This window comes from Geospiza fortis, unplaced genomic scaffold, assembly GCF_000277835.1.
Source record: "Geospiza fortis unplaced genomic scaffold, GeoFor_1.0 scaffold112, whole genome shotgun sequence".
Lineage (NCBI taxonomy): Eukaryota > Metazoa > Chordata > Aves > Passeriformes > Thraupidae > Geospiza > Geospiza fortis.
In genome coordinates this window covers 19509918-19527756 of record NW_005054298.1, presented here as the reverse complement: position 1 = coordinate 19527756, position 17839 = coordinate 19509918, and the positions used below count along the sequence as shown (strand labels likewise).

At 36.6% G+C, this 17839-nt stretch overlaps 2 protein-coding genes across 2 annotated transcripts in view; one reads left to right on the top strand and one right to left on the bottom strand.

The window, feature by feature from the left end:
* Positions 1-383, bottom strand: part of SCRN3 (secernin 3) — a 7559-nt gene extending 7176 nt beyond the window's left edge. Inside the window, exon 1 of the mRNA XM_014307211.2 lies at positions 70-383. Within this exon, the coding sequence (XP_014162686.2) occupies positions 70-383 (314 nt within the window). The remainder of the gene's footprint in view (positions 1-69) is intronic.
* Positions 384-735: 352 nt separating this feature from the next.
* The window catches only part of CIR1 (corepressor interacting with RBPJ, 1), a 20640-nt gene continuing 3536 nt past the window's right edge, over positions 736-17839 (top strand). Inside the window, exons 1-7 of the mRNA XM_014307686.2 lie at positions 736-826; positions 1350-1423; positions 2647-2660; positions 2754-2809; positions 3132-3180; positions 3352-3469; positions 16607-16713. Of these exons, the coding sequence (XP_014163161.1) occupies positions 738-826; positions 1350-1423; positions 2647-2660; positions 2754-2809; positions 3132-3180; positions 3352-3469; positions 16607-16713 (507 nt within the window). The 5' untranslated portion in view covers positions 736-737. The remainder of the gene's footprint in view (positions 827-1349; positions 1424-2646; positions 2661-2753; positions 2810-3131; positions 3181-3351; positions 3470-16606; positions 16714-17839) is intronic.

The window sequence follows — 17839 nt, the reverse complement described above, 5'->3', positions numbered from 1 at the left end:
TGCCGGTAGCGCAGCGGCCCGAGCAGCGCCCCTCACCTTCCTGGGGTGGCACCGAGCAGCGCTACTCACCTTCCTGGGGTGGCACCGGGGCTGGGGCTCCTCACCTCCCTGGGATGGCACCGGGGCTGGGGCTCCTCACCTTCCTGGGGTGGCACCGGGGCTGGGGCACAGAGAAAGGAGGAGGCAGCGAAATAGTTAAGAAATACTTGGAGCTTCGGGTTGTCTTGTTCCCAGGTCGCATTTTCCTGGCTCAGGCTTTTCAGCACCTGATTCTCCGAACAAATAGGCACTGAAACCCCACCTGTCCCGATGTGCCCATGTTTTCCCAGTATTTCATACCTGCCTGAGCTGGGTGCAGGTGCCCTCTCCAGAACCGGGCCCATGCCAGGAGCCCCCGAGGAGGGGCTGCCGAGACTTCGCCCATCAAGGGTCGCTGCAGGGAAAACAGTGGCACCCACAGGGTGTTTTCTGAACCTGCTTTTCCCTTTGAGCTGCCAAATTTTCTCCTGTCTTTTCCGTGTGTAAGTGTTGTTGGAACTTGAAGTTTCTCAAAATTACTGCTGTGGGAAGTTCATTTGTTAAAATACTGGATGAAAAGAATGTATTTTATGTGATTAGAATGGTGGTCATCCCTTGTGAAGCATTTTCAATTGGGTAAACTAGTTATTTATACACTAATATATTTTGTAATAGTTTTTGTATTTAAGTGGAAGCTTAATTATTTTCACTAGGTATGGATGGCAGAACAGAAAATCTCATATGATAAGAAGAAACAGGAAGAATTAATGCAACAGTATCTGAAAGAACAGGAATCTTATGATAATAGGTGAGAATTGGCTTAAGATTGCACCCTTCTTCCTTCTGTCTTGTTTTTATGGTAATGAAGGTGATATTGCTGTGAGCAATTTGAAGTACTGTCTCCATTGACTGTAGTAGTAGGAGAGGGCAGTGATTTATTAAGTGATGTCTGATTAAGCAGAAGTCACAAGAACTTCTTTAGTGGTTTGTGCCTGTCTTCTGATTAATTTCAAAATATGCTACATTTCACAGAACAGTCAGTAACCTTGTATAATTATACATTTGTATCACACAGAAATCTGGTTTTCATAACTCTGGGCATACTGCTTTTCAGCTGAGATTGAAATGTGTGATTTTTGCTTACAGTGGATCATGCTAAGTCATTGACTGGTCTCTCAGGTTTTTTGATACTCAGATTTTGTTACTCACATTAACAAATGAAAAAATGCTAGTTATCATGACAATTTCATACTGGGTGGTTTTTTTTTTTTGGTGAGTGTTACCAATGTGACTGTTTTGTGTGTAACACTCCAACTGCCCTTTCTATTTAGGTTGCTTATGGGTGATGAGCGTGTGAAGAATGGTCTTAATTTCATGTATGAGGCCCCACCTGGAGCAAAGAAAGGTATTGCAATTTCCTGATTTTGGGCAGAGTACTGCAAAGCTAAAAACCTTCTGAAGAAATAAACGCAATGCATTTTATTTTAAAATAACATGTTCATGGTGAGATAATGATACGAGGTGTGATTTTTTAATTCTTTCTGTGAGAATATGCAGGGATAGATAGATGTGTGTGTGTGCATATAATATGTAATAATTTTGATCTCACAAAGCTTTAATTTCTTCAAAAAGAATGGTTGGGGTTGGGGTTTTTTTAAGCAACAGTTCAGTGTGAAGGGAAGACCAGATAAATATCTTTCCAGGAAACAGCAAAATTCTGTCCTCAACCAAGGATGCTTCTTTAGCCGATTATAAAACCATTGGATGAGGAGGACTGGACCTTACCAGGGCAACGACTCAGACAACACAAACCTGTATTTTGGCCTGCTCTCTTTTACAGAAATAGCAGGTTGTTTTTGTTTAAAAGTTACGCCCATAATTCAGCTTGATGCTTGTCAAACATAGGAAATACCAGAGCAAGACATTATCAGAAGTTATAAAAATAATAAATACTGAAATTCAGTAGTCAAAATTGCTGCCTGACCTGTGTCTGGTGAATCTATGACTGCTTAGTAGTGTCATAAATGGAAGTTTCTAAATACCTGGTGGACACTCATATCAATCCGTTAATTTTAGCAAGATCTGAATGTAAGTGAAAAACTAAGAAAATATATTTTCTCTAAGAGAAAACATGTTCCCTTTAAAATGCATCTTTCCCATTTGCATGAAATCACTTGGAAATACTTGGATATACTCATTCTTGTAGACCAAGTTTTGCAATTATTTAACTTTAGAAGCTCTAATAGTAATCTCTTAAGCTTAGAGGAAATGTACTTTCAAAGTAGCAATTATTGCTAAATTTTCTTTTTAATATCTTAAAAATAAGTATTGTTGCTACTCTTGCAAAGAGTGAAGTTTTTATTAGTGTTACAAATCAGCACAGTTTTAGAAGGTGATTCTGGATTTACAGGAATTAAAGCTATATACTTTAATATATATATTAACTAACCAGAGGCTGGTTATTTGTAAGCGCACTCTATATAAAGCTACTTACTGAGTACTTGCACTATTGATTAGTATACACCATAAAATGTTTTTTCTTTAGCTTGGGGGGGAACACCATCTAGATTTTACATATATAATTAATGCATCATTTATTTTCTTTGCATGCTTCCTGAAAATTCAAAGAGGAAACAAAAGAGGTATTTCATTACATTATTTCTTCACATTTTCTTCTTGCTTGCTTAAAATGTGTTCTGAAAAACTTCAAACTTACTATGTTTTCTGTTTTATAGCAAGAAGGAGAGACTGAATACAAATTTGAATGGCAAAAAGTTGCTCCTCGAGAAAAGTAAGATATCTGGATTTTTTCATATACTTTTCTTTTTGTCCCTTTTCCCCCTGTTTTATTTTTGAGCAGGTCACTTGTGTGATCTTGTCACATCCGGACACTTAATTAGGAAAACCCGTTAACCTGGAACTATTTCCTTGCTCAGCTTTATTTTCATTTGATTTTTACATCCATATTTGAAAACGCATTAAAAACAACGTTTACAGGAATTATACCTCTGAAATGGGTGCACACTTATCAACAAAAGGTAGTTTTGTATATGATGTCTTTTAAAAAATAGTGGTGAATGGAGTATTTGTTTTTGTCTTGTGTTTGTGTACAGGTATGCTAAGGATGATATGAATATCAGAGATCAGCCCTTTGGTATCCAGGCAAGTTACACACATTTCGTTCTGTGGGTGTCTGGGCTGTATTTCAAACGTTGTTATACAGAACTTTCACATGGACTCTGTTAATTTTATCACCTCTTTTTCAGTGGGTTTAAAGGCTTCTGTTATGCCTCTTGGTGACTAAATGGTGTCAATTGGCTTTGTTGCCCTTAGGTGCGGAATGTGAGATGCATTAAATGCCACAAGTGGGGTCATATAAACACTGATCGAGAATGTCCCTTATTTGGCCTCTCTGGAATCAATGCAAGTTCAGTCTCCAGTGATGGGTCAGGTAGGCAGTGCATGGTTTTTACAGTTCTGGTTAGACATATATGGGAGGAGCTTATCATGTTTAATTTTAGAAGGTTTATCATATTTCAGAGTTGATGAAATCTGCAAAACAGTGAATTCCAAATGCAGGATCCACAAGTTTGAGTTAGTTATTTCATATTGCAGGGACCTAATCTTCTGATTAGTAACTCATTTAAAGAAGATTCTGTATGGCTTTGATCCTATCTGTGCCTAAAACTGAGAAGCTGCAACGAGGCTTAGATCAGAAGGACAAAATTTGTGTAACCAAAAAAATGAATGGATTGTCAAAGATTGTCCCAGTTCAGATTTAAGCAAACTGCTTAGATAAGATGGAATATATCATTATATCTTTGTTAATCTCTTGGTAAAAAAGAAGAGGTTTGTGAGCTTTTTTAAAATATGTAATTGTGTAAGTAGATATGCAATTGAAACCTAGATTTCAAATGTCTGGTTTCCCTTCATCTGACTTCTTTTTCCTTCTTGAGCTACAATTTTTTTTCTTCTATTAGCTCTCCTGTTACTTGAAGTCCCACAGCAGTTAGTGCTAGATTATGTTTGAAGAAGTGGGTATGAACATTCAAATTGAATATTTTTTTTTATCTACGGTATGTTTTTTCTGTGAGTTGACCCAAGCTGTAATGCTTTTAAGTTTCTTAAAATTGGGGCATGTGAAAGAAACATCAGGTAGCGTGAATGAGTTTTCAGCCTTGCTGTGCTGTGCTTTAAAGTCACGTGTTGTGTCTTGGGTTTTGCACTACATGGATTTGCACGCACTCCATGGTTTCTGCTTTTCTTCTGTCTTCATGCAGATTATCTATTTTATGTAACAGCTCCTAGTTTTGTTACATATTTAGGCTACCAACGATCTTGTTTTTCAGAATTGGGTCATATAGATACATAGTTTCTTTGGGATGCTGCCTAGAAGAGTTGAGTTAAAGGAAATGGTGCCCCTTACTCTCCTGTCTTTTTAGGCATTGTCTGATGATTGTGCCATTGTATTACTCATCCTGTAGTTGACTTGCTCAGCCTTTCTGTTCAGTTGGTTATAAAGGTAAATCACTTTCTTGCATGATTCTTATCTTAGAAAAAAATTGTTCTTAGAGCATTTGTTGGTGGTAGAATTATATTGGTCAGCTCTTGCATGTCAGAGATGCCTTTGTGCTACAGAACTCACTGTCCACACCTCAGTTCAAATGATGTGGGTTGATTTTAGGGGTGTTTGGTTGAAAAAGCAGAAATTACTTGTTTGTGCTTGCACAAACCTGAATATGCATTCCTAATTATTTGTTCCAGTGTGATACAGACGCTCTGCAGTGTCAGTAGAAGAATAACTGCTTGTTTCAAACCTTACTGAACTATCTATATAGGTGTAGGCAATGTTTGACTGCTGTGGGTGTATCCCACTTGAAGAGATGTCCCCCAGATGGCTTTTCAAACCATCTTTCTAAGCCTAAAGAGAGCATTTAGCATATATAATGAATTTTGCATGAAGGAAAACGGTGTAAAAGTACTTAGATGTTCTCAGACTGTGCCAGTGCCCTCTCATTTTCAACTCTGGAACTTAGAAGACAGTGTGCTATGCTGAGCTTAGACTCTTGTAGGCTTGAGGAAGGATTTTTAGGGAGTAGGGGTGGGCGACAGATCAGGATTTGTATATATAATTTGTAAGAAGCTGTTCTTGAATTTGAATAGTCAGCTGTAATGATACTGCTACTTTCTCTTTCTTTCAGGGAAGCTATGTAAGAACACTGTAGGTAAAGCTTAAAGTTCTTGATTTAATAGCAAATACAAAGCTTAGAGAAAGTGGTAATATTAATTACAATATCAAATAAAAGGTTGTCTGCTTTTTCTAGCCTCGGGAATACAAACCTTTCATCAACTTTTCTAAAACTTCATCTGATTTAATAACAAGTTAAGTTACACTCCTTAGATGACTTCTGGAAGTATGTGTAAATGAAGCACTGCAGTTAAGTGACAACACAAATTCTTGAATTCACTGCTTCTCTTAAGACTCATAATTCATCCACATGGTATGCTAAAGTGTATGCCACATATTTTTTTAAAAAGTATGGGGTTTTTTGTTGTTGTTGAAACCCTGGCAGTAGGCCTGTGTTGGCTAGGATGGGAGCAATTACTTTGCATTGCTGAGAGTTCTGCCCAGTTGTTACAGTGCTGCAGATCCACAGTTGGCTCTGCTGCATCTCTTTCCACCTCCAAGAATCTTCTCCTGTTGCTCTGTGCAGTACACCTCCTCAAGCTCTGTTTCTTCCTGCTTCTCTTTATCAGTAATTGCATGCACTCCTAAGCTGCTTTCTAGACTAAATTCCTGATTAATTTTTATTGCTTTGTAGTAATGTAAAAATGTCCATTGCCATACTGTTCTTTAGACTGGCTGGAACTCCAGAAAAAACTACTTTGGAAGGGACAGAGACTTTTAATGAGATCATCCTTTTATGAAACTGTTCTGTGTTTTGTGAACTGATGATTTAAAAAAGTTCTTTGCACTTGAAACCAGTTGAATTGCACAGAAATTGCTTCCCAAGCACCCCTTCCTCCACGTGTCACAAGTGTCTCCTCATGCTTAGAAAGCTGGTAAAAACCATGGAAATGGTCCACAGTTTTCATTTTTTGCGGTTGTCAGCAACAGGAAAAAAAAAGTGCAAAACTACTTGGCTTCTAAGGTAAGGTAGAGTTTGTTCAATTTTTCTGAAGCTGTTTGTTCATTTCTAAAATGTAGAGGTTAAAACACATGTCTCTGAACAGAGCAGTGAATAGGGATTTCAAGGATAGCAGGGATTACTGGTAGTATGCAGCAGGTCTGGGATGTGTGCTAGATTTATTTGACTGGACTTTTTAATAATTAAGTGTGTAAAAATACATTTGCAATGAACTCTCAAAAAGTTGAGAAACGTTTGGCTAAATTATTAGCGCATATAGTACTTTCAAAGGTTAGGAAGTATTACCACATTTAGGAAGTAGTGGTAAACTTCTTTCTAGCTGGTGTTTCAGGAAATTGAAATATAAATATTGCCTCATAAATGAAAGGGTACAGCTAAGAAATACAGATATAACAAGGAAAATTTTAGTACAGTAGTCAATGTACAAGAATTCCAATTAGTTTATGGAATTAATTGTATTAGAAGGACCAAATTTAAGTTCTAGATAACTAAACATTTTTTTAAAGAGCAGATCTTTGGATTTTTTTTTTATATTCTTTGGAAAGAGCTCTATTGCTTTGAAGTTACTTACTTGGTAGTGCTTTACATCTTCTGATCTATAATAATTTCATCCTAATAGAAGTCAATCTTACATGCTTTTCATGCAAATTGAGTGGAATAATTTTTTGGCAGTGCGTGGTAGTTACCCTAGATAAATTTAGGTTAGAATTCTTCCAACTTTGCAGATACTCTTCCTTGCTGGAGCACACCATGCACCAGCACAGTGCTGGAAGGCTCTGGTCCATGTGCTGCTGAGCATCCTGGCTGGTGATGAATCTCTGCCCAGTCAGGCTGTGGGAGCATTGGGCTTCATGGTTCTGAATCTGGTGTGCAAAGGACACTGGCATCACTAATTTCTGCAGAAGTAGGTTTTAAAAAATGGTCTGGCTTCCCTGTCAAAGATTTGGAGCAGACCTTGATACAAATTCAGTTTTTGTTCTGTCATAATTTATTCCTGCTTCAGAAGGTGTGAAACAAAATTACTTGTTTGGACTCATTATTTTTTTCAGCATCAGAGGAAACATTTGACTGCAAATAAATGAAAGTGAAACTCGTGTCTGATTTAGTTGACTTAGCTAAAGTTCCTGCTCTATTTCTCCATAGAGAAAAAGAAGAATTATTAACTGAGATTTTTTTCCCCCTCCCAACATATTCAATATAGGCTTTTTCTTTCCCATAAATCCTATAAGCTGTGATTCTGTCATTTCAGCAGAAGAATAGCTGTCTTTTAATATAATGTGAAGACTACATTGTAATGTTCCTCTTGACTCATAAAACTGGTTGGCAATTGCTGTGTCGGATTTGGTGTTGAATATTTTTGTGTGCGAAGACTAGTCACAGCCTTCATTTTCCTCCAGCGAAACCACTGCAGGGCACAGGGTGTCTGTGGCACAGAACTGTCTTCTGCTGTCTTTCAAGATCTGACATACATTGCAGTGCTTCAGCAAACAAAAATAGGTACAATCAGTACCTTAACTTGGGCATGGTGGCTTGATTATTTTGCTTCTGGGACATTTTACTAATCTAGCTGGTAATTCATACAAAAAAATAATAATCTTACCATTAAAAAGCACCTATTGAATAATATCTCACCAGTGACTAGAGATTATTTTTTCAATAAGGCAATTTCAGTGGATGTGGTTATCATGGGATAATCACACCCCTGGGGTACAGCCTTGTCTGTAATCTCCCAGGAGTGTAATTATTGCGTGATAACTGCACCCCCTGGTGTTGCATTATTTCTATTATGAAATTCTTAGTTTTAGATATAAAGTAACTTTGATCACTGAAAACTGCAAAGTAGTGTTCGAATGTTCCAGCTGTGAGGCTTACAGAGACCAACTTAGAAGATTTGCTTCTCCGTTACAAAGGTAAATTAGGCAATCAAAATGCTTCTTTGGACTAAACTGATTTACAGAGTGTTTTACTGATAAAATCCTAACTTTCAAACTTCACTCCAGATGAAAATATCAGTTGTGCTTCTGACTTTACATGCTGCTGTGTATATATGCATGTAGAAAATACAGAATGCATACCAGCAAAAAAACCAACTCACTAGCATCGCAAAGTTTGCTTGTTTTCACAATCCTTTCTTATAATTAACCAGGAGCATCTGTTGGGGTTTGTGAGGTTTTTTTGTGAACCCTGAAAAGGTGTTAGCTTGATTGGAACAGAGATCATTAGGTGTCCTGTGCAAAGTGTTTTGAAATAATATTGTTATTTCACTTCAAAATTACCCGAGACTTTCTTGGTCAGGTGAAGTTAAGACAAACTGATTTTTTTTTTCCTTTCCCTTCTTTCCTACAAACAATCTATCCTGTTCAGTGATGGTTTGGGCAGATGGGGGGAGGGATTACTGAAAAGCTATGAAAGCTTGAATGCTTACAACTTTTATTATATGGTTTTTAGAACAAAAAACCCAGGATCTGACCCTTTTTTATGAAGAAAGGTATACTATCTTAGGAAGTGAGGCTAGTGTCTCAAATTGTGTGAACAGCATAGTTAAAAGTGGGATGGTAAGGTTAAAAGATGTTCTTGCACTCTTGGCCTATGAAAGCTAAGCCTGGAGAATGCTGGGCATCCTCCTCTGCTGTGGACTACTTTGCATTTTTACTGGCTCTGTATGTGAGCCATGCCATGGAATTACTAAGGAAAAAGTACTGTAAAGTGCTTAGCACACTCTGGAAAATTCAGGCAAATTAAGGTAAAATTCTAATGGAGCAATGTGTATGTGTATCTAGTGTCTTATGGTCTGCCAAGAGAAAGCCACTGTAGGTATAGCTGTGCAGGTGCAGCCTTCTAAAGGCTCATTACCCAGTTCTGGGGTTTGCACCCTCTTTTTTCATATCCTGAGTGCCCCTAAACTAACTGTGGGCATTTTTTCCATCTGTCTATGACTTAGTGTGCTCCACTGATCTGAAGCTTTTAGGTGAAATACCTTTCCAGAGTAATCATTGAAATTACCAGTCAGGTGGAGACAGCAAAAAATGAAATCTATGTTTATGTTGCATTATGTCTGCATCTCACTGCAGTTTCCCAGTGACAAATAGGGTACCTTTTTTCCCAACAGAGAAAAGTCTGCATTGTATTGGGAATGCAGGATTTTTTTTAAATGCTCTTTTGAATTTGTCATAACCAAGAAAAGGTATTTGAATATATTAACTGTGAATATTTGTATAAATGGTCATCTGTAGAAATGTACAGTGTGTGAAACCTTCCTTTATGATCTGCAGCTGAGACCTTTGATTGAGAACAGTGGGAACCTTAACTAAATCTTCACATAGTTTAAGAACTGTCACATTTTAGAATAATCCTCCATTTATGTTTCAAAAGCCTTGGTATTTGTTGTGAATACATAAAATACAGATTCTATTAGAAATCTTGTGCTTAGCATTTAAGTGATAAATATGGATTCCAATAGCAGTTTGATAATATTAAATGACTTTTACTACTCAAAAAAAGTAAAAAGAAAACTCAGGTTTCTCTGAAATACCATATCACAAAAGCATGGCAAATTACACCGAAATTCTGTGCTAAAGTGTTAAATACAGTTAAACTGCAGGCCCTCTGAAGAAGAGCTAATTAAAAGCCAGAGGTTTTAGTCATTGATTTCTCTCAATGCCAACTGCAGCAGTTGCTTTGAAGTGTAAATATGGTCTGAATGCACTCATCTCTGAAATAGATGAAAAAATTATCAGTAAAAGATGATTGATTCTGAATTAGTGGAGGCAGCATGAACTTACTGTGTGTCATGATCACATAATTTTGATTATAGTTCTTTGTCCTGTAGATAAAATAAGTGCCTACTCTCATCTCTATCACAACCTCAGTAAAAGTTCACAGACTATGGAGTGTGATTAAGCTCAGTCTGTAATTTTTTTCCATTTTTGCTCAATTTCCATATTAACAAAAGCCATAGAAAACTCAGTGGACAGAACAAGAAAGTATATGGATGTATTGACATAACTGTCTATTCTAATTTTAAAGTTAATTTCTCTTTTAAAGCAAAACCTAAAAAGCATTGTATCATATGTCTTTGCTACTACCCAAAAAAGGTAGCATTCTACATTCAGAGTATATTTATCCTTCATGTGGTTGTGTGCTAGACTGAAACGCACCATCAGAATGTTTTCCAAAGCCTAGTTAATTCAAAAGAGGTGGTTTTGTACTCTGCAGGTATTTATTTATCTACTTTTCCACAGCAAAGTATGGCTTTAGTGCCACTGATGTGTAGAAAACCATAAATAAATTTCAATTTGGGGGAGTTATGGCATCACATGGTCCAAGCTGCCTAGGAGAAAGGATGGTGACAGCATGCTTTAGGCCTACTTTGCTAACAAAAAATGTTAGTAGCAATAAAATGTTTAGTAGCAATAAAAGAGAAGCCTTGAGAGTATCTTGTCTTTGATTCATAAATTAAGTTTTAAGCATGGTAGCGTGGAGTTTACTGACCATGACATATACTGGCAAATTGACAGCAGATACACGCTATGTTTACATTTTCATGTAAATTACCTCTCTTACAAATCAGAAGTGTGATGGTGTGATGATGGTGATGTTTTTAGATTAAAATGATCACATTTGTAAACGAAAAGATATCCCATGCCAGAACACATTTGCAGAAAGGGAGAAAAGCTTGTTCTAAAAGCCATATTCTAAATACTGTTTTGATAATATGCAAAATGAGCAGTAGTTAAAATAAAGGTAAATAGTTGCAATTGAAATGACACCATGATGAACCTACTTTTTCCAGTATTTTCTACCATTTTCCAGTAACTTTTATATAGTGTACTCTCTTTAGTAGTGTACTCTATTTAATTTTGTAACAATACATAGAATACAAAGCAAAACATACATACAGCCTTAAATATCATATAGTTCTGTAACTGCAGCCACAATGTAAGTAAAACTGCTTACTGTCATCTCCCCTGCCAAAGATTACAGTGTTATTGTTTCTTATGTCTTTGCTTTCCATTTATATTCCACTATAAAAATCCATTTAAAACTTGATTGATTGTAAAGAATAATTCAGTTTGCTTATGTGCACTGGTGACAGTAGTGAAAGCTTTCATCAGTAAATTGGGCAAATACTGTCAAGACTGTGCATCATGGGTAGGTGGAAGTAAAACTATTTTTTGTGATACTGGCAAACATAACTTGATGGTCTGTCCTCACTGCCACTGAAGCTATTGCAGAAAATGTGGTATTTAATCACAGTTGTTATGACAAAGTGTTTTAGCATACTTAGAATATTTAGGAAAAATAGCATACTTTGAATAATTAGAAAAAATGTGCTTTGCAGGTTGTAGTGGAGGCCTGCTAGATGGTGTGTTACAGCTGGCATTGCTCTCCTAAGGGTGCCTGTGCTTCCTAGAGAAAACATTGTGGGAACAAGTCTTACATGCCCTCTGCATTTGTAGCATCAAGAGAAGTACAGACAGGACAGAAAATTTATTGCAGCTATAGATTTCTCTGGTTTCTGGGACAGGGGTGGGGCAGGAAGAGCTTGCTGTAAGGCAGGCACTTAAGTAATTGAAATCCAGAACTGTATTCCCCTCCTGGTGGCTTAATAGAAGGAGAACTGATTCTGTTAATTCATGTCAGTTGTGTGATGAGAAATTGGGAGTGCTCCTTGTTCTAAAAAAATAAATTTACAATATGTTATGGAAATCCTAATACAATATTCTTCTGCAATCCAGTGTAATTTATGCTCATATATGCCTGAGGAAAAAACTAGTTACATCTCTTCTGTTTATATAATTTTACAGGTATTATAGAGATGCCCCAAAAGCTGTTAAGCTAAGGTTGTACTCGGGGAGTGCTTTGTGAAGACTCAGATCTTCGCACTTCATTGCATGTTTTGAGTTTCTAGATTTTGTACCCCAACTCTTTGAGTCAGCTGAGCTATCTAAATTGTATCCTTAAATAGTATCTTGAACAGAAGATAACAGAGAGAATTAGAATTAGTGCAGCAAGAATTTCTGTGGAAAATAAGAAGCAGGAAGAAACTGTAACCTCTTTGTGTGAAAACACTATTTCTTGAGAATTGCAGTAGCCAAAAAAAATCCCTTTAAAAATCTATAACTATTTAAGGATGGAGGCTTTTTTGTGCAAGCCCTTGTATAATGTTAAGTACTTGTAACTACAGAAAATATAAGAAGTTGTCAGTTGTCTTAATGCATAAAAATAAATGTGACATTCACAAGCAGTTAATCATGCTATATGATAAAAAGTTTTTCCAAGACTATGAATTAGTTCTAAAGCAGGTAAATGGTTTAGTTTTAGCTGAGTGGCATCTGGGAAAGTTTTAAAGATTTTTTTTCCCTTTTCTTTCTTTTTCCTATCAAAATGCAAATTTCAGAAAATCACCTCAACAGTCATATTCAAAAATAGCAAGGTACTGTATTTGACTTGTTTCAGGAAGAATAAGAAACAGATGATGAAACATTGTAACTTTGAACTTATTTTTAGTTTGCTGATGAAAGAGTGCTGAGGGACTAGTTGTCAGAAGTTGTAGCAATCAGCTATTTTTATAGGATGCCTGTATCTAAAGTTCTGCCAGTTCATGGCATAATATCTCGGGATGTTTTCACCTGCATGAGGTCACAGAGGTGGCTTCTTCACAGGCTGTCTCACAAGTCTGTAAGAAATGCCTATATGAGGAGTTTGATTTTCGTAACACATAAAGGATTTTTGTGCCTGATGTAGGAGTGAGTCTTTGCAAGTGATGGATGCTGTTCAAGAATAATAAGCTATCATCATAGCCAAAGATTTTAGCCAACTGAGAGCCTCTCAGCTCAGTCTTACCATCTGTTTTACTGTTAATGACTCACTGGAGCATAGGGCTGCCAGGTGTACCTAGTACTGCTTTCTCTGACAGTCATGGAGGGTGAAGACACAACTGTGGTCATAAGCCAAAGGCAGGCTGAAAAGATTTACCACTTTGGGTTACCAGGCAACCTGCTGGCATCAAGGTTTAAGCTTTAACTGCTTAATAGGGAAGCCAGGGACACTTTGGAGAAGTTGCTTTTTTAAAATCTCTGTTAAGTGAGGTTCAGTTTTTAGGGTTTCTTTTACAGGCTTTGTCTCTCCCATTTACATTAGCCAGAAGAAATCCCCTATTACATTTTATAATGTGGAGATGAGAATGTGATTGTTTACTCACAGATTTAGGCATCTTTTAGAACTCTGTGAAAAAGCATCTCAAAAGGAAGCATGTTACACACCTCAGTGCTGTCACATAAAATAGCTGTGCCCAGGAATCCTGAGAGAACTCAACCTGTCACTGATATTTCAAAGAAAATCAGATCTGCTTATCAACATCATTAAAATACAAATCAAAAGCAGTCTGTTGAGGTATGGATGGGAGAAGAAAATCACCAAACATTTGATTCCTTTGATTTCAAGCAAAGGAGCTTAATTATGAGAATTAACATTTTCTTGATTCTTGTTCTGTTGCAGAAAGTAGGCAGTAATAGAGGTTTGCAGTTAAGCTATGCAGTCATTGTCAAATATTATGTCTTAATTTAACTTATCAGCCTGGACTTGTAACCAGGTAGAAAACAGTCTCTTTGCACTTCCCAGATCAGAGATTGTTTTCTCCCTACTGTGTCTCTACAGATATCTTGCTGTCATTGGGCAGCAAAACTTCTGAGAAGCTCAGTGGCATCATTGTTCTGAAAAAAGTGTAAGCAGGTTAATCTGTTTCATCCTCTCAGAAATGTTAATGGTTTTTAAACTGCAAAGATGCCATACTGCAAGGAAGTGTCTTCCATTATCAACCACTCTGGACAGCTGCCCATGGCATGCCTGGCTGGGGTCTCCACACACAAGAGTTGTGAAATAAGATTGTGTTTTGACTCTACTTCCATTTATGGGGTTGGTTTATTTTCTGAATCTCATTTCCTAGTGTTTTCTAAAACCTTTAGTTATAGTAAAAATAACATACTTAATAAAGCTTCTTGGAGATTCTTGCATCTCCTCACAAGCTTGGCTGAACCTAAATGACTGTTTCCCTCACAATTGTAGGGGGACCAAAACAGGAATAATTCATTTCTTAAAAAACTTTTGTCTCAAGTTTCTGTGGGTGCATTTGATGCAGCTTGTGTGCGTCCATAAAACAGGAATAACAGTAGTTTGGTAACTGTCCTTATTGTCCTTATCATGGTAATATTGGGTTGCAACTCAAACACTGTAGGTGGAGCTATGAATTTCTCATTGATGTCATTAATATACAAGGAAACAGATACACAAAAATCAGTAGTGTTGGACATTCATTACAAGCTTTTTCTTAAAAAATAAGAAATTATTTTGCTTGCCTCTTGCTAGTGCTATGCACAAAGAATGCCAAAAGGGTTTGTTTCTGGAAAATAATTTTGAATTGTGGTTTTGAAGGCCAGTGTGCCTTCATGTCTCGCTGGTCTCAATTCTGACCATAGTCCTCATAGGGACCCACAAAATTAGGGCTTCTGTCTTGGTTCTTTGGCAAGTCTGCTGTGTAGGTTTGGACAAGTTGCATTTCTCTATTGGTCTAATCACACTAATGAGAACAATTAGGTACTGGATACACACCAAAAGGGGTACAATGCTGAAACACTGAAGAGGAATACCTAAGAAGTTAGTTAAGTTACTCTGTAGGCAGTGGCTCTTTGAATAATAGGGAGGAACTACCTTTGAATAATAGAGGTATTCTAGGCTTGAATTGGTCAAGTGTTTTGGTTTCTTTGGTGTGGAGAAATCTTTCATGCCTCTATGCTTTGTCTTCACTTGGCTTCCTCATACAGGGTTTTTGACTGAATTGTATGGCTGTTTTATATGGACTTTTCAAATCAAGGCCTCTTCTGGTGCCAAATTCTGTCTGTCTAATGTTAGTTTCTGTTCCACTCAGAGTAGATTTCCACAAGCACACCAAGGTGTGAAATTTAAAATATGCCAAACTGTGGACACTGGGGCCTATACACCTTCATTAATTGTGAGCTTACAATTACACTATAACACATAAAAAGAAAAAGCACTTCGGGTAGAGTACAGAGGGGACGGGAAATAACTCCTATTTAAGAAAAATGTAAACTCCAGGGAAGACTGAAAGGTATCTCATTTGAAAATTCTTTTGCCTGGAAAAATAAGGAACTTGTGAAAAGAATGTCATTAATGCAGGGGCTCCTCAAACCATTTCCAAAGTTTTGTTTTATTCCTTCCTGCTTCACGTGTAGACCTGTTTGTTTCTGTAATGTAATATATTATACAGGAAAACTAAGAAAATGGTTACTTCTTTTGAGAAAGTGCTATATTATTTTCCATATATTTTCTATAGCAAAAATCTCACTTTATTTTTCCTTACTTGTCTGTATTGAAAATCTCTGAGTTTTATCAGTCTTACAACTAAGAAAGTCTTTAACCACAGAGCAGAATCAGTACATTTCATAAGGCTAATTAATCTTATACTTTTCAGTAGTTCACTGAAGTAATAGTGAATGTGTGCTCCATGCCCTGTTTTACGTTCCTTTTAATTTAGATTCACCTTACACAGTTCACTGACAGTAAGTTTAGTGAAGGAACTGGGAAGGAAATTTACTGAAAGTGACCTCACAAGAGAGTGAATATTTAGGGTGAAGAAAAAGTACCAAATCAGACAAGTACACAACATTATGATGATCACATGGATTCAATTAAAGCATAAGAGTGAGTTACAAGGTTTGTAAATTATGCAGTCAAGTCTGAATGATCCATAATACATCCATAATACATATTTACTCCTTGTTAGATTCTTGCAAAGAAAAAATCATGTGCCTAATGCCAACACCTACTCTAATGAGGAATATAGCGTGTTTTTTAAGCTAATAAAGCCAGAAATCTCTGAGGAGATAACAGTCTAGAGGCTACATATATTTGGCAAGCCGTAGAATAAGTAAGGACTCAGATACTTTTCATGTTTTTATATTCCATATCTGTTCTTCTAATGTTACTTTTTACATTGAAGTTCAAAAATTTGTGTCATTATGAAAAATGAGTTAGTAGTGACATATTAGAGGAGCATTATCTCATTGTTTTTAAGGAGAGGAGGTACTGGAGTCTTATTTAATATGCTTTATTTAGATCTCCTCTGCTTTTTTACTATAATAAAAATATATTACTAGACTTTTCTAATATATTGTTTTCAACATGACAAAGTTACATAAGAGAATCCCCTTGTACTTAAAGAAAAATGCAATTATTTTCCATTCTGAATCTTCAGACTGCTGTTTTAGAAAATCATATCTGATTATTTGCTCAGCAGAAGATTATTGAGTTGATTTAGCTGTGATTTTACTTAACAAAGCTTCAACTGAATTCCTACTGTGGAGTCCAAAAAAGGTAGAGAGATATAAATGATACATTCAAACTGTGATTTTTGTGAACAGGGCCATCAATGCACCCCTCGGAGCTAATAGCGGAGATGAGAAACAGTGGGTTTGCACTGAAACAAAATGTACTGGGGAGAAACTTGACCGCAAATGATCCATCACAGGTAATATCTTTTTACCAGTAAGCTGAAAATGTCTGTAAATCTAAATGTGATTGCTTATGAATTGTTACTTAATGTTTCCAAATATGCATATCCATAGGAAAGCTGAAGAGCTATACCAGTAGAAAAATGCCAGAAAACTTAGTTTTCCAGCTTTGTTTCATACAGAATGGTGAATCATAAATTACCTCTTTTTAAACCACATATAATAAATTAAATCCCTCTTCTGGGTGAGTAGAAATAGAATTTTTCATAATGGGGTGGTTAGGGCTTCTGCTGCATACTTGTAATACAGTGCTACCCTTTGGATGAAGTTTGAGGCAGTGTGCACAAATAATTACTGCCACAAATGCTATATCTGAATGGGTTTTTCTACTTGATTCACCATTGTTCCAGTTATTTTTTCTGGGAGTGAAAATGCTTCAACTGTCTTTACTTAGACTGCTCAAAGTATATTATTAATTGAGGTGCTTGAATAAAAGTGTAAAATGAAAGATTAATATACACTCCTTGAAGTAACCTTTGTTCATATGGCAGGATAGTCAAACCACTAGTAAAGTGGGGATGACCACAAGCTGGTCTTGAAATCTTCAGTAAATCAGCAGTTCATTGTGTCTCCACAGACAGATGTACCTTTGCCTTTAAAAAAAGCTATGTCCCCGCAAAAATGTAGCATATGGACACTGTTAAATGAATAATATTGATATCAGTATGTTTACTTTATGTTAGGTGTTCTGGGGTTTCTTTGTAAGACCTTTTTAATCTTTATTTCTTCTTTCGTCTTCTGAGTATGGCTAAAATTAAAAACATCACTGTGGAAAGCTGTGGTGTACCAGATGCACATAATTTGAGGAATTCAGGGTCTTCAAAGCAGTTTTGCTTTGCTGATTGTGTTGCTGTATGTAGATTATATGATTACAGTATTTTGCATTGCTAGAAGACTTTGTGCACATATAAAGACTACTAACACAGCAGTGAAGTAGATGTGTTACCCATTTTCCTAATGACTAAACCGAGACAGAAAAGTAATTTGCTTAAATTACTCTGAGTTTGAGCAGGACTAGTGTCTTACCTATTCATCCAAGCATGATAACAATGGAGTGACTTATCCTGGGGAATTGTGGGCTTC